Genomic DNA, 25,025 nt, shown 5'->3' with positions numbered 1-25,025 from the left:
TGGGGCCTAATAACAAATTTGGCAACGCCCACGCGTTGTTGTTCACTCTTCGTGCCTTCCTGCCTGCCTACGTTTAGTACATAAACTAAACGAACGGTATATTTAATAGATTTTAGCCATTGTTCATTAGAACTTTTGTGCCCAGCATTTGCATGCAAATGTCAATGCTTTCAACTGACATGAAAGGCCACGCCCTGGTTTTGGCTAAGCAGAGCCAGCTGTAGACAGTAGCTGGGCTTTGTTTGGCTCCACATTTGCCGCTGATCTTCGATAACCAATTTTCAATTTCAGTGCGCGACTCTCTCACATGGAACGACCTTGAGCGTGTGGAACCAGTTCAATTATCTTTTTTATAGTGCTAGAGATGGGTGCGTGTCGTGGCGTGACACGTTCGCGATGTAAAAAAAATAGAAAAAAATTTCAATTTGAATATTACAATCAAGATTTGCTTTGATTGACGGATTAAAATCAAATTTTTGTGACTTGAGTTTGGTTTCTTAAATTAATCATTAGACATTCGATCAAGTCTAAGCTTGGCTCATATTAAATATATTTAGAAATAATCCTATATACTAATCGATAATAATAAACTCTAGACTTATTTTGTCTTAGATAAAGTTTAGCTAAATCTTTAAACTAATATACTTAAAAATAAGCCCCATTTACTCTGTTAGCCATGCCAATCGTAATGCACATTCGTGTCCTATTAGATCAATTGCCTCACGCTCACATCCCTAGTTGTTGGGGCATTAGTCATAGTTGCCATTCAAACACGAACTTCCCCCACAGCAAATGGTCTTTTATGTAGTCAGCTTGATGCGTGTTTCATTTGACGCGTCATAAAATTAACGCTTTAAGCGCCGATCTGCGATTTGAGCACGATAAACATTTTACAATATACTAATTACCAGTTAGGCTTTGGTGTTGTTGCAGCTGTCTTTGAGTGAAAGTATATCTGTCAAATAGCTGGGCAACTGTCCGATATTTTGACACGCCTAGCCAATACGAAATTCACATGTTTTGTGGTATTTAATTCCCATGTCTAGAGAGCTTCTACTCAGCTGCTCTGAGTCAGCGATAGAAAGTTTAAATATTGTTTTTAGTTTATTTATGTAATTTTTGTTGTTGCTCATTAACCAAAACTTAGCTAATGCTTGTTATTAGTTAGTTCATATATACCTAAAGAATTGCATAACTCACAGTGTGGGCGTGTCAGATTCTGAATAGGGCGCAGTTTGTTGTTGATTGAGTTATGATAGCGACGAGTGTTGAGAAATGCAAATGAGTGGATAAGCTATCAAGATGATAAATGAATCTTCTACAAATTGAATGATTAGCTAATAGATACCCTCTAATCAGTGTTGTTGTAGCTAGCAGTTGAACACAGAATAAATTAATCTGTGATATCTGAATATAGAATATACTTTATGTGAAACTTAATGGGCAACGATATTTAATTATTATATATATAGAACTTATTCCAACAAGTTGATTATCTATACAGAGTATTTATTGTTGTCAGAAAAACGACGAAAAGAGTTAAGTTTCTATATATGTATATTCAAGTACTCTCATAGGATATGGTATTTGAGTATTTCAAGTAATCCCATAAAAAACTCTACCCTATATGTAGAGTCACAAAGCTTGCGCAATATTTTCCATGGAGGGCACACCTTCAATCCATTTATATTTATTGCGTACAGGGTATAATTACACGCAACACTTAATCGTGCTAGGGCTGCAATGATAATTGTTTCGATCTGTGATTCAATCAGTTGTTAAATTGAATCTCTATTGAGTTACGACGCGCGGTCCGAGGAGCATTTGCTATGCATTTATTCCGCTCAAGTGCGCAATGCCAATGGAATCCTGCTGGCTCAATCGAGATATCATTATTTATATATAGCATACATATATACATATGTATATGTATGTGTGTGTATCACTGTAATCTGGCTGGGCGCTGTAATTTCAGTGCATTTACATGACGAGCAGCGGCAGCAGGAGCTGGGGGTAAGGCAATCTTCCATTTAATAACCAATTATCGTTGATCAACTGCACGCCCAGAACCAGCCCACTGGGTCGTAGCAGGTGGCGGAGCGGAGCCGGCCCGGGACTGCACAATATCAATTACGAGTTACGTTCCGACTGATTATCCGCACAGCTCTTGCCTGGGAATTGGCCATGGCCAAGGCAAACAGACAGTCGGCAAAAGGCAATTGGCAATCGGCAATCCAATTGTTGCTGCTGTCGCTGCTGCTGCTGCTGCTGATGTGGCTGCATTTGCTCGGGGGTTGTGTCTGATTAGCGCTAAAACAAGTTAATGCCATTGATGATGCCCAGCCCGATGCTGAACGACGGACGCCCAGTGCATGGCAATCGGGGCAGACAAGGTGCGTACGTGGTGCAATGACAAACAGTCGGACAACCGGACAGGCGCACAGACAAACCGCCAAGGCTTTGTTGAAGAGAAACGAGAAACCGCAAGTGAACGACTACAACATACTCAGTGGTCGTGTGAGGGTGAATATAAAGTGGGGAAATAACTGAGTTCAGAAGCAGTTGAGATCAGACTAGAAAAGTAAATTCTGTACTCCTATTCAAAGTGAAAAAAAGGCTCAAGTAATACGCGTTTCTATTGATCGAATGCTTCTTAAACTGTAATTGTGGCTCTCAAACCCAAGCTTATTTATTTTACCTTATTCACTCTATAAGTACGACTATAGGGGTCTCTCTCAATGGACCTTGCTCTGGGTATGGTTGAACATACATACATATGTAGAGCAATATATTCTAGATTATTTTTAAAATATTCTCAGCAGATTCGCTTGTTTTCATTTGTAGTACAAGTCCTCGCGTTTAACCCAAATACTCTATGTTCACCTTTTGCACTGGGTATAACAGCCACTTCAGTCCAAGATAAATGGGCCAGCTGCTGATCCGACAACAACAATGGCAGCAAAAATAACAACAGCAACAACAACAACAACAACAACGACAACAACTGAACTGCTTGGGAGTCGCATTGCGTTGTCTCTCGTTGCAGTTGTCAAAAAAAGCTTTTGATGTGCGGCGACAACACTTGGGATGCGCCTCCTCATCGCGTCTCATATTGAACTTTCCCATTGGACGGAGGCCTTCCTAGAATATGTAGCATAGTCTGTGTCTCTCTGTCCGTCCGACTGTTTGTCTGTCAACTGTCTGTGTCTCTGTGTGCACAACACTTCTTATGCTAATGCGTTGATGTTGATGTTGTTGTTGTTGTTGTTGTTGTGGTCGTTGTCGTCGTCGTCTTGGTTTCTTTCATAAACCAAAAGTCAAACAATTTTTGTTGGGTTTACCTTGAATTTGAAAGCCCAAACAAAACAAATAGCCAGTGACAAAGCCCAGTTAAAGTGGAAAATCTTCATGATATGCGTAGTTGACACTGGACAACAAGAACTGCGATTCTAATGGGCAGAATGAAGAGATTGATTAGAATTTTGAAGAGAAAATAGATAATACGGATTTTAGGTTTTAAAAGGTAAAAAGTGTATAATAATAGACAGAGTTATATATTATAAAATATAGATTCAACAGAAGAAAAAAATGGAGAACTTTTGAGAATATCTGTGTAAAATTACACTAGACAGCAATGATTAAAAAATATATAAGATAACAAGGATTTGATTGTATAAAAAAATAAAAATATATATCACTTTGAATGTCTGTCTAATATTACAATAAATAACCAAGATTTTTGATGGTGCAACGTATAAGAGTCAGCCTTACACTAAACAACATACTTACATATCATATGCAGATTCCGTCTATACAATAAATACTTTTGATTAAAAGTCTTTAAGCCCTGATAAATTCTATCGGATATTTGTTCACTAGTGTAATTTGCTGTTCACTGATAATTCAATAGGATGGATGACTTAATTTACAGTCATTAAGGGAATTGACTGTGGGAGACTTCAGCAGACGTTACCCTATGCAAATGAGCAGCAATTATGCCGATTGTGAGCTAGCGCTAATTGAGAGACCTTCAATGGTGACCCAACCCAACTAACCCAATTTCTGGCGCTTTTCTCTTTGCAGGCTGCCCCGTGACGACGAGCTCGCACTGTTTGCGCTGCAACAAGGCGGGCTGCATCAAGTGTCCACTGTACCTGGTGACGGATACGCGCCAATGCGTGGATGAATGCCCCGCCGGCTATCTGGATCAATGGTCGGCCCACACCGAGTTCATGGGTCGCGTCTGTGTGCCCACTGGCTACTCCGGGCCGCTGATGGCAGCGCTGGCCGGTCTGCTGGGCGGCTTCTTGGTCTGCCTCTCGCTGCTGGCCGTGGCCGTGATGCTGGTGCGGCGCAAGCGACGGCGCAAGTCAGTCAAGCAGAAGCTCATCAATGAGAACACAATGGATCGAGCGGATTTCATGCGTCAGCTGAACGAGATGCGACCCAATGCGGAGTACTTTCTGGCCATGCTGAACGACACGCGCCGGCAAATACGCAAACTGTACTTGTCCGGCGAGGTGGCAGCGGCCAACTCGTATCGGCCCATTGTCCGGGACCTGGCCAAGCTGCTGATACTGCTGAACAGGCCCATTGAGCTGATACCCACGCCGCCGCACGACTGGGCGCGGCTGTATGCGTGGTCGGAGCACGCGCTGGAGCGCTATAAGCCGCAAGTGGGTCAGCTGATTGACTTCTTCCAGACCTCCCATGCGGGCGGCGGTGGCTCCGAGGCGCTGTATGCGGCGCCCAAGAAGCCCAGCCACAGCATCTACAGGCAGCAACAGCAGCAGCAGAAGGCGGGGACGCCACCCAGTCAAAAGCTGGGCACGGATCTGCTGCCAGGAGATCGCAGCAGCAGCGCCTCGGCACAGCAGAAGCTGCATCTGTTCGGTTCGCTGATCAGCCTGCACGAGTTCGAAGAGCCGCGCGCCTCGGATCCATTTGGCAGCAGCTTCAATACGCTGAAGAGCGGCAATCTCATCACGGATCTCAATGCCAGCTCGCTCTGGCTGGAGGATGAGTTCTATAAGCTGGGCTTTCGGCCGCAGGACGAGATCACGACTGAGCTCTAGTGTCGGCCGCTGCAGCAGCAGAGGGAAGAGTATTATCCTAGCGCAAAGCTGGCTACGCTACACGCTTCCATGTGCAGCGTAAGTCCAGCCCAGAGCTGAGCACATTCCGCCAGGCCATCAACAAACTGAGACGCACATTTAGCTGCCGATGCTAACTGTTAACGTTTAGTTTAGTTTAATCTAGCTTAACCGTAGTTAGTCTATCATCTAGCCTCTACAGAGCGAACTAGTCATGTAAAATCACAAAAACTCACACATACACACAAACATACAAATGAAAATCGAAGAAATCGCGTGGAAAATGTATTTCTGTTTTTAATTTTATGGATTTTACAAAAATCGCCAACGTATAATCGAACAATAATCGATATAATACCTAAACATATATGATACCTACTATATAGATAGTTACAGTACCTACATATATGATATTTATAGCGATAGCTTATAGAGACGGAGATTATAATGCTTAGTGAATAACTATAATAATATATTATGAACAAAGTGAACAATAAAATCATGTGCCTAAAAATATTTAAATGCATTTCAATTAGCCAGCGCTATGGAGCTTCGTACTTCCACAGGATATCGGGCTCTCGCTTGACACCAGTGTCCGGCTGTCATGTCGCATCGGCATCGGCTTCCTTGTGCGCCGCCTGCAGATGGTGGGCCCATTTGCGCTCGTTAACCAACCGGGACAGCTCGCTGGCATCGTAGCCTATCAGCAGTTTCAGATCACAGTCGAATTTGTAGGCGAAGCGCTTGCCAGATACCTTGGATATCATATCACCATCATAGTAGTACCGCAGCGCTCGAGAAAGCTTCTCGTAATTCATGGCGGGCTTGTTCTTCTTTTCGCCCCACAGACGGGCAACGCGATCCGGATCGCTTAGCTTAAACTCGCCTTCGGTGCCCACCCACTCGATGATGTCCGTGTGCTCGCTGTCAGTGAGGATCTCGAGCAGAAACTGCCAGAGCTGCACTTGGCCATTGTTGCCAGATCCGATGCTGTTATGATGACTGGGACTTTGCGGCGCCGGCGAGCTATCTGAAGCTGTAAGAGGAAATACGATTGACTGAAGGGATTCAGTATATATAGATCAGCTACTCACAGTCATTGCTCTTAACGCTTTGAAAGGATTTACGCATAATACGCTGCTCCAAGCCCACTCCGGGTATGTTGGCACCTGCCGTCGCTTTGGATTGCTTCGGCTTGCGTAGCTCCTCGGCTTGTTTGTGCACCACGGACACGAAATTGCACTCCTTGAGCAGCTGGAGATGCGTCCAAAATACATTGCCCGGATCACGGGGCAGCTTCCGGCTAAACTGCTCGTGCGTCATGGCGCACAGCGCCTGACCCGTGATTCGCCACTCGTCCATGTTGAGGTCACGCAGGTCGAACTCTTTGACCGCCCACTCCAGCCAGTGGGCGACATGCGCAGGCGACCATTCACTAACTGCTTCAGGTATTTTGAGGCGGATTTGCTCGCGTTTGAACTTGCTATCCAGTACCCAGTTGAGCACGGGCTTGGTGACTTCCACATCGGCATCTTTGTCCTCATCCATGACATCCACATCACATATTTCATCGGCTTTATGTTTGCGCTTTTTGCTGACCTTGCTGGGACTGCCGCTGGAAGAGCTCTTGCTGCTGCTGTTGGTGTCTTGGGCACTGAGCTGGGCAGCCTCCTCGATGGCCAGAGTGGCTAGCGCTGCCTCTGTGGGCTTCAGCACATCCGCAATGTTGATCTTTTTGTGCGTAGTCTGGATTTGGACATTGATCTGCACTAGACCCTCGCCCTTGACGCATTGATCGACCAAGTTCTTATGGGGCTCCAGCTGCAATTGACTTTGTTTAGTTGATGTCTCGGCGGTTTTGTAAGAATTCTTACCTCTTGCGCATCTTGTAAGCAGAATGTATAGTATTTTAGCTCAACGCCAATTTTTTGCTCCACAAGCTTTCTGTAAGATGAAACTCAAGTTACTATGTAAAAATTTGTATATATTTGAATAAATGTACTTGAGCGTGCTGAGCGGTTCCCGAATGTCCATGTGCACGATGATAATGTCGTCTGGCTCGTTCTCCACATCATTTGTATCCTCGTATATGTTCGTCTCTTCAAAAATCTCGCTGGGTATCACTTCCTCTGCAATGTTTTAGGGGTAGATTAGCTAGCTGACAACTGTTGCTGCACACAGACTGCACGCAGGCACTATAATGTCAACCTGTGCGGTTGGCCATGACTGGAGCTGCGGCAGCTGTTCATCGCCAGCGATAATTCATGACTTACCCAGGCCGCCTCCACCGCTAAGGCGACTTATTAACTCATCTGACAAGTCGTTGTTGCTGTCCATACTTTATATGTTTATATTTTTATGGAGACTCAGACAAATTGTCTGCAATTTATTTTGAGAGCACCAAAAGTGTGACCAGATAGCTAAAATTATTAAAAGCAGAAACATTTTAAACTCACTCGTGTTCCGGCGCTGTCCACTTGTTGCGCTATAGCAATCAGCTTCTTATAGCTTGCATACAATGGCGGGCCATTTAAATATTTCTCGTTAAGGAACAATAAAAATATTTAAATTTGCAAAACTTTTTTGCAAAACTAATAACAATATAAGCTTTTTCAGCTAATAATAATTATTTCTCTTCTGACACGGTTTGCTTTCTATTTGTGTTCGCAATCATTGAAAAATTTTGCATGCAAAAATTAGAGCAATTAACCACACACATTGACAATCAAGAAAGCTATCAAAATATATTGTGCGAATATCGTTTGATCAACTTAATTGCGGTTGATGTGCGTAGCTAATAAGGAAATTTATGGGCACGGCTGACAGTCAACCCATTTGAAGTGATTCACTAGAAGCCAATACAAGTACTAAAAATCTTAAGCACACAACATTCATTGATAAACCAGCCACTAAATAGTGTTTACTATAAGCATTTAAAGTGGTTGGTGCTCCAGATCCAAAACAATTGGCAATGTTTGTCTTAAAATCAGGAAGTTCTTGGACATAAGACCATTATGCAAGTGGGTCAGCGGCACTCGTTAACTGCAGATAAAATGCCATAGAACCTGTTCGACACACACGATATTGTATATATGTACGTATATATATATCATATAGACCACACTCACTCACCCACACACTGTTGCCAAAGACAAAGGCCGACAATTGTCTTATCAGCTGTTGTCTGCTGCCAGAGGCTGTGGCATAGTGACCGGAGGGAGGAGCCGAAGTTAAACAACTTCAAGTGCAAAGCGCACTTGTTACTACAAACGATTTTTCATGTTTTCTGCCCCAAACACTCCTCGCCTATCCCCTTCGAATGAGTTTCGCACTGTTTTTAGAGTTGCGCACAAATATTATCTCATTGTTAGCTCAGTTGAGTTGGCAAATTTCTAGCTAAATTGTTACTCGTTTTCTGATGAAGATAAAAACATACATATATAGAAACAGTTTCAATAAAAATTACTATTTACTGAAATTAATAGAAAACACATTTGCAAACCCAAATCAAGTTGGTTTTAAGGTGAGCTAATACAATTTAACTTTATAGTTAAAAAACAATTAAAATAAAATAAATGTGAAATTCCTAATGACTGAAATTTGCATAAATTGTTTTTATTCCTATATGACTAATTCGACTAATCTAATTTTCAAAAAAGGGTGGTTCTAAAAATTATGCAACATGTTGTTTCTATTGGGTTTTTTCAATAGACATTCAGACTCTTTGGCACACAGAAGTTGAGTCAGTGTCAAGCCAGATGCAGATTGTGGCTCATCATTAGTCACTATTCAATTAATCTAAATGCTAATTGGCTGCGCGGCTCTATGACATTGCAATGACCTCGAGAATGATGTTAGAGCTGATCGCACTAGAGAGACAACTAGACCAAAGTGTCTAGGTCATGTTTGGCAGCCAGCTGCAGCTGTGGCATCAGTCGAAGGGACACTCTAGCCACCGCCCAAAATATTGATAGCAATAGCGTCCTAAGGCGCCATAACAAGTCGTCTGGGAATCGAAAGCTGGGAACTGAGAACTACTCCTCGCCATAAACCATAAAACTATGCGCAGTCATTGCGGCGCCGGCAGACAACTAGAGCCAAAAACATAGCTCAATGGGCCATGTGGCATTGTGGCAGTGTGGCAAACAAAAACAACCCCTTGGAGGCGTCTCAGGACTATTGCTGGGACGCCACGGCGACAGCAACAGCAGCAACAACAACAACAACAACAGCGACAACGACAGCGACAGCGACATGGACAGCGCATTCAACTCGACTCGACGCGATTCGACTACGTCGCGCATTGCGTCACTAAGAATAGTGGAAATTAAATCAATAGGACAACTCCCACATGGATAAGGCCAGTCCCGAAACTGGAACAGCTAAGGCTTACACTGAAAGAAAATCTCAAAAATTACAAGCTAACTTCCGCAACAGCGACAATTCTGATGTAAATCACATAAATTATATAATAGTAAAAATAATGTTCTGTCAGTGCATCAACTTGAGCTACAGTTTTCTACTTCTCATTTCTCTAAGTGCATCAAATGCCATTGCTATTACTTATGCCTTTTCTACTACTGAAATACTATTTGCATTTTTGGGTATACAAGCTTCCAGCCTTGCCTGGTATTTAGGTCGCCAAAGGGCTAGCAGGTTAGTGCCTCGGACTTACTGCAAGGACACTTGAAAGGCATACGAGGGGTGGGGGCAGAGGGTGGTAAGTGGGACAGCTGCGTTTCGCTGGCGCATAACTCAAATGAATTTCGTGTTTCCGTTTCAGTTATAGTTTCGTATTCAGTTTTTAGCTTTTCCATTTCATAATTTTTACTAATTAATTGGTGGCCATTTTGCATTTTCAATGGGCCTCGCTGGCCACGTCGAGCTTTCTGGGTCGCCCAATAAATAATCCAGTTCGCTTCGCCCTGCTGTTTGCCTTTCGAGCAACACCCGCAGCCTTGTTGGGGGCCAGTGAACTAGGCTGCGGGCCGTGTCCTTTTCTATATTTTATTAGCCACTTTGGTTTAACTCGATAAAAAGAAACTTTCGAATGTCCATAAAGAACTTTTAATTCAGAATGTTGCCTAAATAGAAAGCATTGACATTTCAAATCCAGTCAAGTCACCAATGCCGTAATATCCGAAATAATAAATAAGACTCTCGTTGCGCTTGAGTCATTCTCTAAGTCGTCATCATCCCAACCAAACTGCACAGGAGTCATGCTTGTCATGTCATCAGCGTGATTTGCATATGAAATCAATTTCGTTCAATAGAATTCATAATGAGAGAATTTCTCCTTGACCTGGTCGTATCACTTGCCAAATATTCGATCTTTCAATTCTTCAATTATATCGGTTAGCCTGAACTACGAGACTATTAAATTCCACATATTTCTCTTTCATTATTAGCACAAATATTTAAAATTAAATTAATTAAATTTAAGGTGTTTCCTAAGATTATATATTTTTCTTTTGTTTCTCAGAATCACTTTAAATTGTTTTGCATTAAATTCTAATAAAATAATTAAGTAAATTCAAATCTCCAAATATTGTACTATAAATAAAACAAATTGTGAGCAATTATTGAAGATTTTGTTAAAGTTGAGCTTTTATTATTATTATGACTATTTATTTATTAATATTATTATTATTATTTTTTTTTTTTTTTGTAAAGTGTTTCAGGATATTTTAAAAATATTATTATACGAATATACAATAAATACAAAAATTTAGGATTTTTATAAAATTTATTCATATATAAGCAAAGTATATAATACAAGTATAAAATTTTATTATTATTATTAAATTAATTAAATACAATAATTAATTAATACATCTTTTAACATATAATGAATATTTTTAATTGAACAAACAATAAACAATTTAAAAATAAATATTTACAATGTATTTGTTTAAATACAAATGAATATTATGAATATATATATTTAATTATTTTGTTTAATTTTGCTTGCTCTTGAATGAATGCATTTCATAAATGATAAACGCAATGCAGTGTCTGAGTGACAGAGTGTGTGTGTATGTGTTGGTATGTGCATGCATATGCCTGTGTGCGTGCTTCATTCTCTTATCAATCAGCTGAATCAAGAATCGCACAATGCTTGCTGCTGCTGCCGGCGTTTGCAACGCCGCTGCCGATGCCGACGTCACTGCTGCGCTGCTCGTGTTGACTGCGCTCGCTCTCTCAGCTGTGCTTCGAACAATTCAGTCTGTTGGCGCAACTGAAACGCGTCGGTTGTTCGTGTTGAGTTCGCGCACGTTTCTCGGCTAATCGTTAGCGAGTTCTGAGTGAAAGAAAAGAATTGAGTTTATTTGCTTTTGGCCAAACTAACGTTAGCTTTTGGGCCGCCAACCAAATCGAAGTACGCAGGCAACAATAATTTACGATATCTCTTACTATTATTACTGTTACTATTACTATTTGTTGTTATTGTTATTGTTGTTGGCTGTGTTGGGGCTTGTTATCGCGTTGCGTGTGGACCGTTGAAACAGTGGGCGTTTTGCTATAAGACCCAAGAATTTCAAAAACTAATTCTAAATTTGATTTTTTATTTAGCCAAGTGAGTTTTTCGTGCAGATTGTTGTTAACGTTTGTTGTCGCTGCTGCTGCTGCTGCTGCTGCTGGTGTTTGGCCTTTTGATTTTGGTTCTAAATGTGATTTCATTCATACGCTAAACAGGTAATAACTATAACAATAAATGCCTAAAACTGAAAGCAATTTAAAATGAAAATGAAAACTAAAGTGTGAGAAATTAAATGTTCGCAGCAACAACAACAACAACAGCAACTCGAACAACTCAAACAACAACAAGGGCAGCAGCTACAACAACATTGAAAAAAATGCTGTGTTTCAATCGATTTGCATTGCTTATTTGATTTCGATTTGCTTTTGTTTTTGTTGTTATTGTCTGCGCTCTAATCAAAATCGAAGCGCACGCGGCCATCCACAGTGAGCTCTGGCTAAAGTGTAACTCATCCTCGAGTGTTTGTTGTTGTTTATTTCGTAAATTGTATATTTTGTTTTGCGTGTTTAAGTTTTCGTTGGGGCATTTTTGAATGCTATCAACTTTTTCCATCTTTTTCTTCTCTGGTGTGCTAATCAAGTGGAATTTCTTGCTGCTATCGGCTGGAACGCATTGGGCAATCGCTGCCTTCATATGCATATGGCATTCCATAGTGCTCGAGTGTTTGCCATATTGATTTTCGTGTATGCAGCACCCGGCTAGCAGCAGAAGTCCTTCGCTGGCTGCAGCACGCCGGGTCTCGGGGCAGCTGCTGTGGCAGCCACACCGAAAAAGTCCAAGGACGTTGCGAACGTCGTAGTTGTTGTTGCTATTGTTATTGTTGTTGCTGTTGCTGTTGCTACTGCCGCATGAACTTTCAACCTGGCCGAACAGCTGTTGTAAGTTTTGCAGCTGGCAACATTGCGCCCTTTGCAACATTTCTCGTGCAGCTTTTGTTTTCCATTTCAATGCAGGCACAAGTGCTCTCAGTGCCTATGTGTGCGTGTGCTTGTATGTGTGTGTGTGTGGTGTTACCTGCTGTATGGGTGCGTAGGTGTTCGACACCGGCACCCACTCGCAGTCCCAGCAGCTCTCAGCTCTCGCAGCGCTCTCTCGCGGGACCACTTGTTAGTCTGGCCGGCGCAGCGTGGGCTCTGGCCAATAAATACAGGGCGTATACGTAATTGCACATGCATGCAACAAAGCGGCGCACTGTGCTTACCTCAGCGAGGCACAGCCGCTAAGTGGGTCGCTGTCATTTGTCTCTGCCACAGGCATAGCCACAGTCACAGTCACTGCCGCTGCCGCTGCTACTGTCTCTGCCTCTGCTTCTGCCTGCTGCTCGTTTTAGTATGCATTGATGAACGCTTGAACGCCCGCAAATATGCTACAGTTTATGCATGAGCCTATTGTGAGCCAGTTGCTCAACAACAAAAGGATACAGTTCTAAATAGTCCTTGGCTTGTCTAAGTGAGCCATGGGCTCAAATAGGCAGGAAAACGAGAGACGTGATGACAGCAAAATGAACTTTGTTCTATGCGAGTGTGCGATAGCTACTTGTAGATAAACAGGAATAGGTAATATTCTATATATAAAATAGTTTGACATATACTATCTTTCCACTGACTAGCTCGACTTAGTCAATAAATACCAGACTTTATCAATCAAATTGCTATAGTATGTATAATGAATTATATTTAATTAAGATTTCTGCATTCAATTTGTAAAAATTATCTGATATCTGAAGTACTACAAGCTTTATATGAAATTCATTATACGTTTTATATAATATTTATAGAAAAATAATTTTATATGTTTGTCTACTATGCTCTACACATCCATATACTCTCATATCATATCAAGAATTTCCAGAGTATCTATCTGTTTATGATCTAATTAAAGTGCTCGTTTTTTGTGTATTTTTGTCGATTAATTAATCGAATGCTGCCCAACCATGCGATAATCGACTATTTTTATAATTATTATGCAAGCCTCCTACAAGCCTCTACGCCCCCCTCCTCCCCAACAATGCCACACTTAATTTAACAGTAGAGCGATTCTCTATGAGGGGAGGCCCGGTTGCTTATCAGATTTCAGCACAGGAACCAAAACATTTGCTCGATTGTAATTTGATAGAATTACCGAGATAAGAGCAAACAGCATATGCCAAAAAAATAGGTAACGTCATCCGAAGCATATACTCTACATTTGTAATATGTATATCACACACATATATGTATATACATATGTATATTTATATCATCCATATATGTGAGGCGTGGCATTGTAATGCGTCCGCTCTTATCGCACGATTCTGATTTTCGGGCTCTGAGCTCATCAGCGGCTGCAATTTTCGCACAAGAAAATACAAGGTAAACGCAAATATCATATCGTATTCCCTATTTAAGAACAGTCTCAACCCCTCGTTGAGCGAACGCTTCTCTTTCTCAGGCCAACAGCCCTTGTTGTGCGACCTTTCGGGCATATGGGCTCGAGCCCATATCGATTTCACATTTGGGAATATATGTATATGTATTTGCTTTGCTGGCTTTTATGTTTTGTTTGCGCCTCTGGCGCGTGTTCACAATTTATATTGGTTTAATTGCTCTTTTCGGGCACTTTTATCAATCGTATGTCTTTCGGTTCGTTTATCAATTGTCTGCTTGGCTTGATTACCCTTCATTTGTGAGTCGCTCTTCTCTGCTCTTTCGCTTTGGTAACTGCCTTTTTGGCATTTGCATAATTGCATTCACAATTAGGTACCGCACCATATTATTACCGCATGCCACGCCCCCCTCTTTGGCAACGCTTTGTATTACCTGAATGAATTGCAACATTTTGTGGTTTCCCTTTTTTTTTCTACTTTTGCGGTTTCGCTCTTTTGCCTTTTTTGCTGCAGCGAAAGGGGAAGAAAGTTTCTGTGCCGGCAATGGAGTATCCTTTTACCAGGCCGGTCTGCCTGCCTGCCTGGCACAGACCTGGCATAATTATAATTTTGCCACAAGAGAACTGAAATGCGGGAAGCCATAGCAGGAGCAGACAATGCTTAGGGTATTCAATTATTGAACAGCTATTGAGGATTCTTGGAAAAGGTAATTTGCATCTATTACGCAAAGAAAAGAAAGTTCTAAATGCGGAAGTGAAGCTATTAAAATGCAAAATTATTCTATAGCCATTATCCACAAGTACAATGAACCTTAGCTATTTACAATCTTTTTTCGAAAGAACTGAATTTTTTGAAAATTATAAATCACAGAATATATCAGTGAATTAAATACATTAGACTTAAGAATAGCTTTTGCCTTTGCCTTTCAAGAACATCTCAGTTTTCTTTTGAGTTTCATATTATTTGATAGATCAACATTCATTTAAATCTCTTTTTGTTTTTCACTAATTTTCCTAAGTTATAATTTAAATTATACATTTTTGAGAGATATAAAGACTTTTAACTTTTACATTAGTTAGTAACCAAACTAAAGCTCCCTAAAACTCTAACATAATTTGTAACATACGTCTAGATAAAGAAATATATACGCATATGTATATTTGCATTTAGCTCTACCCATTCTCTTCACTTCAAGAACAAACAACAGAGCCAAGCGCCACTAACTAATTCCATTCCGTATTTGATTGCCTCCCTTTATTTGAGCATATAAATTAGATTGCACAATTCATGCAATTGTTGTGCTCATATTGCGTTCGCCCTCTATTATTTCTATCTGTTTACAGTTGGCCGGTGCCAGAAAAAGAAACAAGCAACAACAACAACCACAACAAATTCCCAACTGTTGCGCACAACACGATTTCTCATGAGTCATTTGATAAGAAATTATGATAATAGGCGAGCGCTCTTTGGCATACGATATACGCCGTATATATATATAGATATGTGTATATTTATATTTCTGCATATCTATGGTGTAGAATGAAACAGAAATAGAAATAGAGAAAGATATAGAAATAGATATAGACGCAGATCTAGCTCAGTCCAAACATTTGAAATTTATATGTGCGTCGAAACTATTTCAAGTGCAATGTACGGCAAACACACATACTCACACACGTACATACGTTGCATGCCCCCCCCCCCTCGGCTCCTCATTTGTTCATAGCACTTTTGCAACATGTGGGGAAATGAGCTTTTTCACCGTGTACGCTGAGGCGTTTGGTGAAATTGTTTTGAAACATTTGACATTCCGTTTGTTTTCACCTATTCATTTTAATTAACTGTAAATGACTACTGATAGAAGACGAGATACCCTGCATAGCTGAGATTGGAGTGCTATAAATTTGTTTGTTATGCTTATTAAAAGCTATAAATATGAGAATATTATATGATAGAGAGGCCTTTGAAGAGGAAGTGAAAGAACATAAACTGAAAATACAAAAATGAATTCGTTTAATTATTATTTTTTTAATATTTGAAGCTAATAATTTAGATTTTTAAATATTTACATAATTTCATATATAATTTGCTGGCACATAACAAAAAAGTTCTATCCATCTTTTATCTACCTCTATATATTTTATATCAGAAATTAATAAAAATATTGCTCAACTGATCTGACTTAATTTATATTCATGGAAACTATGCAGCAGCTTCATAAGCATGACTATATATTATGAAATATATACAATGTATAAAATATATAATAAAGATAGATAGATGCGATTTTCAAGTTGCTTGGCTACCACCTTCAAGGTTAGCCACGTCGTAAAATTGTCGTGTGCGTGTGTGTAAAGGCAACAAAAACAAGAAATAAACACACAATTTTGTTTGTCATTAAAGCAAATATGTGCGACTGTTTGGTCTATAAATTGCTTTCATACTCGTATATAATACAGAGCAGAATGCAAAAATTTACTCAACGTCAGGTGATAAAAACAAAAGCAAATGTACTAGCTAGTATGTGTGTGTGACAGTGTGACAGTGTGTGTGTGTGCGCATCTGTGTGAGAGTTGCATTTGTTTATTTTAGTGAGGCGCGCAATAAATTCAATTAGCCAGCAACACTTTGCGCATCCACCGAAATAGCACCGAAAATAGGTGCCAAATAGAATATATATGTATGTATGTATGTACATATGTATAATAAATATGAACCTGGTGACGAAATCGTGCCAAAATCTGCGTTCATTTAGTTTCAGTTTCGTTTTCAGGTTCAGTTTCATTTTCAGTTTAAGGTTTGGATTAAGATTCGTGTGCCATGTGCTACAGATGACAGATAGCTTGCTGTCAGCTGATAAGACAAGAGGGCAATCCCAAAAGTGCCAACTGGAATATTCATGTTTAATAACGTCCAATTGGACAAACTCAGCGATGCATTTGACAGATGACAAAGCCAAGTGAATGTGGCAAATGCAAATGTGAATGCAGGCCCTAAATGAAGATGAATGAGTGCTGCGCGCGAGAGTTGAGTGTGCAGCTAAATGAGTGCGTGAATCTATATATATACATATACATATATGTATCTGTGTATGTGCATGTGAGTTGCCTGTGCAGGCGTTTCAACTAAATGGTTTTGTAATATATGAATGAAAAAGGTGAATATGTGAGTGTGAATAGGATGTGAGCATCATCCGCAAATAGTTATTGATTGTGAATATGAGTGAACATGTGATTCATATTCATAATCTTTTGACAGATGAACTGTGGGTGGGTGAATAGGAATAGACAATATATGTATGTATGTATGTATGTACAGCTATGTGAATGTGAAATATGAATGAAAAGGTAAATATATCTATAAATATAAATATCAGCTGAAAGCTTTAGCATGTGAATGCAATTTTGAATGTATTTTAGTGAATGCAGAACCGATAAACTTTATCAGAGTGAATATGAATATTTATGAAATGAATGCATGAATGTGCATGCGCTCAGCTCTTGTTCATAGTTCTGCTTTATGCATTTGAAACATGTGAATTTGAATAACCATTCAAATATATGAACAAAAGAATATAAGAATATGTTCAGCTATATGAGCGTGAAATATGTGAATGCGAATATAGGAAAAAAGTAAAGAATACAAATATGTGAATATGAGTCTAAAGCGAGTATGTGAATATGTGAATTTGTATGTTTCACTCAGATTCTTTTTTGACTGTTGGGAAAATAAGAAAATGTGAATATGCAATTATGAGTGTAAATGTAACCTCAGTTGTCAACTGCTGTGGGGACAGCTACATTTGGCCGCTGTTAGCAACCACCTGCCAGAAACTCACACATACTCACACATACTCACTCACACTCACACTCACACTTAGCGTATCTAATTTGACTTGACACACATAACGAAAAAAAAAGAACAGTTTGTGGCTGGGGCTATTGACGCTCTGTAGCTTTTGCCCCGCCGGACACGCCTGTCTAAGCCGATGATGGCTCCCGCGCGCGTTCTGCCACTCTTCAGTTAAGTAAACAACCACCCTTTCCCCCGCCCCCGTTTGCAACGGTCATATCAGCCAACTTCATCAGCCGCTCGGCAGGTCAAAAGGCCAGCGGCACATGACAAACATGCCAGAGCGTTAAATTTTTATGCGTGTTTAACAGAAACAACAACAACAGAGAAATATACAATATGCCGTAAATGACAATTGCAATGGGTGCGAGGGCAGTCGTTGCAGTTGTAGGTGGAGCCGGCAGCTGGTCACGCAATGCAAAAGAAAATGAAATTTCATTTCACTCAAGATTGGGGCGATAATCTTCGCCAGGCCGAGTTCTGCAGCCGCCATACCATATAAGGTATGCGAAATACTAACTTGAAAGTATGACACGCTCCCATACGAGCGGACTCCCATAATGGCATGTGACATCAACCTGCAGCGTTATCTGTTCCGGCTTGGCAATTTATTAGATTGTCCACTTGTTAAGTGTAGACTCTATCATATACATAATCGCATGCAATTATTTACGGGATTAACTTTTATTGTCGAGATTCCGACTGCAGATAAGAGCCGAGAACTGTTAATATGATTTAATATATATATTAGTCATAAATCTATTTCTTAGTATTTTTTGGTAAATGTTTTAAAAACATCTCAATATTTGACTCTGGCAACATGATCATGATCATCATGAGCAGTTGAAAGATCACATGCATTGCGGCATTAGATTGAGAAAGTGAGCGAGAGATTCGACTGCAGCAGGCAAAGGTGAACTTTGTTTTATAGATGTTTCAGCCGTAAGTAGATAAAAGCAAATATTTTAAAAATATTTATAAATAAATAAATAATTTTTACATGTATGAAACTATATATTTGCATACATAAATAATATATTTACATAAAAGAATATAAATTTAAACAAATCAGTATTGTATATCCAAAAGACTTGTAAGGGAATGATATAGGACCTTTTCAGACTTAAGCATTCATATATGCTCATATATATGTACTTATATATTTTCTCTGTCATCTAATAACTGTTACACATAGTTGCCCAACTTATTTAAGCCTCACGCCTAACCATTTGAGATCAGGTATTATGTGTGTGTGTGACATACCCAAACGAGATCAAGAAAGATAGTGCAACTCATGCGCAGACAACAGCTTCAGCTGCAGCTAACCTTGGGCAGCAAATTACGTCAGCTGACCACGAAAAGGCCAGCATAAACAAGAGCGTACCACTGTCCAATTGTCATAAACTGTCAAAAACCATTTTAGGCTCCGTTAATTGACTTGCCTGATTCCACAAAATTTAGACACACGCATCGTTTGGCCAACCTTTGCGATAAAATGCCAATGCGAAGCACATAAGTATAAATGCGTATACATACCTATATACCTATTTGTTATATATATATATACATCTTTATACAATGTTGATATCAAAAACAGTTTTTAATGATTTAGCTCGCCTTTGATATTGCTCATACCAGCAGCATATATTGAAATCAGCTATAAATATACCTAAAACTAACAACTAAAAAACAGGCGAGCGAACTGAAATTAAATTGTTTCGAATGAATTTTCAAAAATATTTCATTAACAAATAAACTGAACGGAAAATGCGAGAAGAAATTACCTTCATAAAACACATTTAACTCGCGCTGAAGGTCGCAGCATTTGGCAATTCTCGAAAATATATGAGAAAGAAAGAAAGCAAAGTTTTCTATGCTTACTCACTTGATGGCAGCTGCTGTAGGTGTTAAATAAAAAATAAATAAATAAGCCGAAAATATATTTCAAGTTAAGTAGTTTTAATTTTAATAATATTTAGGCAAAGCGAAATGGGAATGGCAATGGATGTTTATGCCTTTTGCCTGGCAAATTACTTTGTCGGCATTTTGTTGCAATTTTCATCACGTTTTGTTTAAGGGCTTTAGGGCTTTTTACCCAATAAGGCGCCGCTGCCGGAAGAATATTACTTGTTATACCCCTTCAATTAGTAAAAGTGGGTATATCAGTTGTATATAATAATTGAAGCTAAAGAGGGAAAAAAGAATCTATATATCTACTTTGCAAATGGCTTATCCTTAGCCTCCTCTATGCAACAATTTCAAAAAATTTAATTAAATTAGGTAAACAGCAAATTTCTGAACTCTATTCGCCCTTGAGCGAGTATCATGCAGTCGTCTATGCTCTCTAGACTCTCGTCTTTATTGCTTTATGCCTTTATTATATTCCGTTTATTCTAAGCATTTTTGCCGACAAGAAGTGCGCTGAACTTGGCTCTTGAGTCAGCTATGGATAATTATTTTATGTAGATTTCATGAGCAAGAATTAGGCATACACCACGAGCTACTTGGTCCGACAATATTAGACGCTATAACATTTCGTACTTCAGTACAAGTTGAGCTGTTTTTGGCTGCTATTCACACATTATTATGATTGATGTGTTTTTTTATAGAGCTACCTCAAGCGTTTTTTCGTCTTATTCCAAATGCTGACCCACTTTTTTGCTATTTACTTTCAATAGATTTATGATTTTTGTGCTTTTTTATTTCGGTAGACAACAAGAAGCGAAAATAAACCATGTTGTTTTATCTCTTTGCTGACTATATATAATAGATTAAATTGTCGGTGAACAGTAGCTGACAGCCAACGATGACGTCGTCGTCGTCGATTGACAAAACCAGAAACCAACAGCGACAAAAAGATGAAACAGGCGCTGTTAATTTTGACTGCGATATATACAAAATGTGTGTATATGTATATGTATGTGTATATATGTGTATATAGCTACTGCACACATACTAGCGAGGGTTCTATTGTTTTGTTTGGCCTGCTGAACTGACACTCAATTGGTTTTATGGTTGCGAGCTGGAGCTGACTAATGACCGGCGCTCAAGTTTGCATCGGCGTATACACTATGAATATATGAATATACGCATACGTATACGTAATGTCAGCTGCTGCAGTCAGCGTGAACAGGTCGCGGCACAGTGATAAACTGACTAATTACCAAGTGCCATTAACAAAGATACATTATTAAATGTTTGTCAAGCGGTTTGACCAATAAATAAAATGCATAATTTGCTACTAAACACGAAAATTTGAGTGCGCTGAAAATGCATATTTATGACTTAAGCATGATTTCTTAGCTGCTGGAGGAGTCTCTGAGTGACCTTTGAGAATCGACAGAAGAGTTGTTGAGCGTAAATAATACTTGCCAAGGCACGTTGTCTCAAATCTGAGAAGAGCCAATGATCTGTATTTGGAGGTGTGATATTTCGTCATAACTCTCTTGATCATTTTGCCCTTTATCGAAATTTCATGCTCTCTCAATTCCCATTCTGTAATGTCAATGAATTCAATTTAGGTTTGATTCGATATTTACATACAGCAGTTAGATTCTATTTGGAGAACTCTCAATGGGCCGAGCAGAGGCTACTCTGTAAGACAATCAAAAAAATACTCTCATTCTAATACTCTTGTATATATAAAGTATCAGCTTACCAACTACTTGACTGCTTGAGTGTCATAGCTTAAACCCATATTTCGTATATCTGTCTCACTGTGCCTTGAGAATCCGAGACTTTCTGAATGACTCAAGTCATACAAAGGCGAATGCCAGCCAAACTTTTACTCTTGTTTACTATCTGTTAACAAATGGAATAGTTGTTGTCTGTAAGGTGAGCCTATCTCTATGGTCAAATCTTTCATAAATATTTTAGGCATATTTGTGTTAGGTTGTTGTTGACAATTGAGTAGAATGACGATTACTGTCCAATCCATTGTGTTGGAGTATTTTAGTTTGGATATGGGTAAAGCGATGTCTTCAAGGTTTAGCATTTACCCTAATTGGTACTAGGTGTACTTAAGCTGAAGTCATGCATTCTAACTTCCTTCCACTCATATTGAATTAATCACTTGACTCTTTTTCTAAGCCCAATCTTCAGTTACTTCTTGTTTGTCACTGGGGCAGACAAGTTGGCGTTGGGGCAGCGAAAACCCTTGTCATGGTCGAAGCGACAATGTGACACTCTCAAGGCAGCGGGAATTTAACAACGGAGACAACAATGACAATTACATAATTACAAACTTGTGTTGGCAATTAAAGCGATGCTCAAAGCAAAACAAACAGAGGCGAGTGATAGGGAGAGAGAGAGAGAGTGAGAGAGAGAGAGCGAGAGAGACAGTTGCATATACCCTTTCCTTGATGGCAATTTGTAGCTTTGATTGATGGCACTGGGATTGAATTAGGCAGCCAGGCATGCGCAGCAGACCGTCCTTAGCTTCAAATATTTACACTCATAAATACTGAAAAGAATTAAAAGAATATAAAAAACAGATAATAATTGATCAAATTGATTGAATTGAATGCCCCAGCCCAACGCATAGGGGTTACTTTAAAGCGAAGGCCAGACTCAGATTTTACAGTTCATTATTGATGCATAATGCTGCGCTAATAGTTACAACAAATCAACCAACCGTAGTAATAATAAATAATAACAATTAACATCAATGGGAGCATTAAAGTGGTTAGTGCTAGTAAATTAGAAGGCGTGGCCCGGCCTGCGGGTCACAATGGGGTTCAACGATTGTTAATCAAGTGCCGCCTTAATTATGCGACAGAACTGTCCCATGTAATATCTATGCATGTATTTATCGCCCGCGGGGCAATCCGTCGACTGAGTGACGTCTGCGGTCTGCCGCATCAATTAAAATTCGTTTCGCCTGCCGCCGATCAAATTGAACAACTGCCCAAAAATGAATGAAAGAATTGACAGTATTACGAGCCTCTTATTTGGCATTAGACTAATGGGCGGGGAGTGTGGCCGTCGGCCTTCGGGCTGCTGTCTCTTGGTTCGATGGTCTCTTGCTTCTTTAGCGCCGTCCGCAAGCGAATGTCAAGTATGAATCCATTGATGAGTCGCCTGCTCGCTGTCAACGCCGGTCCGAATCCATTTGATGGGTCTCTTTGACAATTGTTACTCTCTCGAGCTCATCTCTTTTATGTGCTGTAATGCCCGCTCACTAGCTGAAAAAGAGTATATGGGCTGTTACTATAGAATACCATTTTCGCAATCGGATGAAATATATTTTTAAACGGACTATATCAGAATAACTACAACTCTTTAGATGATTATATATGCCATAAATATACATTTCAGTATTTTTAATGTAGACTATAGTATAGATAGAATGAAATAGTATTAGTATTAGTAGTAGTTAAAGATAGCGCTAAATCTTCAATAAAAGCTTCAGATATTTTCTGGAGTTCCATTAAAACATTTATAGCAATTATGAAACCGTAGGCGAGTATGCAGCAGTCGCATATAGCCGACCATCACTCTCACTCTTTTTTCATTACAATATATATCCATGCATAAATTCGGCGCTTTTTGTTAAAGCAATTTCGATTCTTTTTTATGTCTTTCTCTTCGAATCGCGCTTCTGTTTCCGGCTTTCATTTTTCCGGTCAGTTCTCGCGGAACTCTGTGCGCGTGCGGTTCGGTTTGGTTTTAGTTCCACTTGAATGCCAAGCACCGTCAGTCTAGGTATGATCTATGCTGCGAGACATTATCAGAATTCAGTGTGTTTATATCTAGTGTGTGGATTGCAAATTTGACATTGAACTTGCTGCTTGGAAACTGAACTTGAGAAAAGAGAGAAAAACAACCAACGAAAAAAAACAATCCAAAAGTAAAACACAAACAAGCGCAGCGATTTCATTCGCTTATTCGTTTGTTTGCAGCACAAATTAGTTTTCAATTTATGCAGCAAATATTGACCGAGTGACATCAGCAGTTGTTGGCAAATAAGTTGGAAAACGCTTTGCCGCAGTGCCGCAAAATTTATGTACTAATGGTTGAAATAAACAAACAGCAACAACAACATTGAAAGCAATGTTAGCTGGCGTGAAAATTCCAAGAAGTCAAGCAAGCGGTTAAGCCCGAGTCTGATTTTACCTCAAATTGGTCTAATGGCCCATTATGATGGTCCAAAGTTGGTTGGAAATTATTCATATGAATTGCGGGTATCCAATGTTGCTTGGCCTAGATGATGTATACATTAAAATAGATAAATAATGTGGATAGATACATATATCAAAAATAGATAAATTAATGAGTCAGACCATCAATCAGGCAGTCAATCAGCAGGTTGAGCATTTGGTCAATCAAATAGTGGATCACTTGGTCAATCAGCCAGTCAATGAGCAGGTTGGGCATTCTGTCAATCAAATACTGCATCAGTCAACCACTCAATCAACCAGTCAGTCAAACATTTAATCAATTAGTCAATCATCCACTCAGTTAATGAATCAATCAGTCAGTCAATCAATCAACCAATCAACAAGTCAATCAGTAAAGTAGCTAGTCAATCAATTATTCTGTTCACCAGTCAGTCAGTCAGTCAATCAATCATTCACATTTACACGTTCACTCACTCACTCGCTCACTCAGTCAGTCAGCCAATATAAATGGCTTCATTTATTTAGATGAAATGCATTTATCAACTGGTAGATGGAAGTTCGGCTAGTTGGAGCTACATTGACACGAATCTGCCCCACATTGTTGGTCGCTCCAAAGATTTCAGCTATGCATGGGGGCATGCGGCATGCGGCATGCGGCTGCTTGTCTCGCGTCGTTTCTCATTAAAAATGCAGCCGCAAATTTCGCAAAGTCAAACAAATGTCAAGGCGTCTTTTCACCAGGCTTATCCAAAATTAGAACAGGCAATGGGCTACAGCATCTGCAGAAAGATACACAAAAATCACACACACACACACATATACACACACAGACAGCATTTCTGCAGTGACGGCGCCTTGAAATCTGAGAGTTCATCTCGTCGAGACCCGAACCGGCCCGGCCCTGCTCTGCTCTGCTCTGCCTTGCCTTGCCCTGCCCTCTTGATTCGCGGTGAATATGCACATGTTATTCTTTGCTTCCCCATCTGCTGCTTCTTCTTCGTCTTCTTCTGTTGGGGCTACATTCGGGTCAGACTTGGGGTTCAACATTTATCAAA

At 39.8% G+C, this 25,025-nt stretch overlaps 3 protein-coding genes across 8 annotated transcripts in view; 2 read left to right on the top strand and 1 right to left on the bottom strand.

The window, feature by feature from the left end:
* The window catches only part of T48 (FU domain-containing protein T48), a 40,061-nt gene extending 34,452 nt beyond the window's left edge, over positions 1-5,609 (top strand). The window contains exon 3 of the mRNA XM_018113101.3: positions 4,084-5,609. Within this exon, the coding sequence (XP_017968590.1) occupies positions 4,084-5,075 (992 nt within the window). The 3' untranslated portion in view covers positions 5,076-5,609. The remainder of the gene's footprint in view (positions 1-4,083) is intronic.
* On the bottom strand, positions 5,366-7,527 carry Ets97D (DNA-binding protein Ets97D). Its single transcript, XM_018113098.3, has 5 exons — positions 7,367-7,527; positions 7,096-7,222; positions 6,968-7,037; positions 6,188-6,914; positions 5,366-6,129 (listed from the first exon to the last, which is right to left on the bottom strand). The coding sequence occupies exons 1-5, from the start codon at positions 7,428-7,430 to the stop codon at positions 5,696-5,698; spliced, it is 1,422 nt and encodes a 473-aa protein (XP_017968587.1). The 5' UTR covers positions 7,431-7,527; the 3' UTR covers positions 5,366-5,695.
* A 3,791-nt stretch (positions 7,528-11,318) lies between these two features.
* LOC108659922 (aminopeptidase N) overlaps positions 11,319-25,025 on the top strand; it is a 40,762-nt gene continuing 27,055 nt past the window's right edge. For 4 of the 6 annotated variants that reach the window (XM_018113096.3, XM_018113094.3, XM_018113095.3 and 1 more), the window contains exon 1: positions 11,319-11,472. The gene's annotated coding sequence lies outside the window, so the exon portion shown is untranslated. Of the gene's footprint in view, positions 11,473-11,666; positions 11,790-14,687; positions 14,706-25,025 lie in introns of those variants that run through there. The other 2 variants (XM_089257818.1, XM_089257821.1) reach the window with 2 other exon arrangements.

This window comes from Drosophila navojoa, chromosome 2, assembly GCF_054131105.1.
Source record: "Drosophila navojoa isolate 15081-1374.11 chromosome 2, UAZ_NAV_1.0, whole genome shotgun sequence".
NCBI classification, from domain to species: domain Eukaryota; kingdom Metazoa; phylum Arthropoda; class Insecta; order Diptera; family Drosophilidae; genus Drosophila; species Drosophila navojoa.
The sequence above is the reverse complement of the archived record's forward strand: the minus strand, read 5'-3'. Positions and strand labels throughout refer to the sequence as shown.

What these genes read in the sequence shown, in the direction of transcription:
- Ets97D (XM_018113098.3), bottom strand. Translation starts at nt 7,430, where the DNA reads ATGGACAGCAACAACGACTTGTCAGATGAGTTAATAAGTCGCCTTAGC. An exon ending in GAACCGCTCAGCACGCTCAA is followed by an intron (nt 7,038 to 7,095) that starts GTACATTTATTC and finishes TTCATCTTACAG; the next exon opens with AAAGCTTGTGGAGCAAAAAA. An exon ending in GCTTACAAGATGCGCAAGAG is followed by an intron (nt 6,915 to 6,967) that starts GTAAGAATTCTT and finishes AGTCAATTGCAG; the next exon opens with CTGGAGCCCCATAAGAACTT.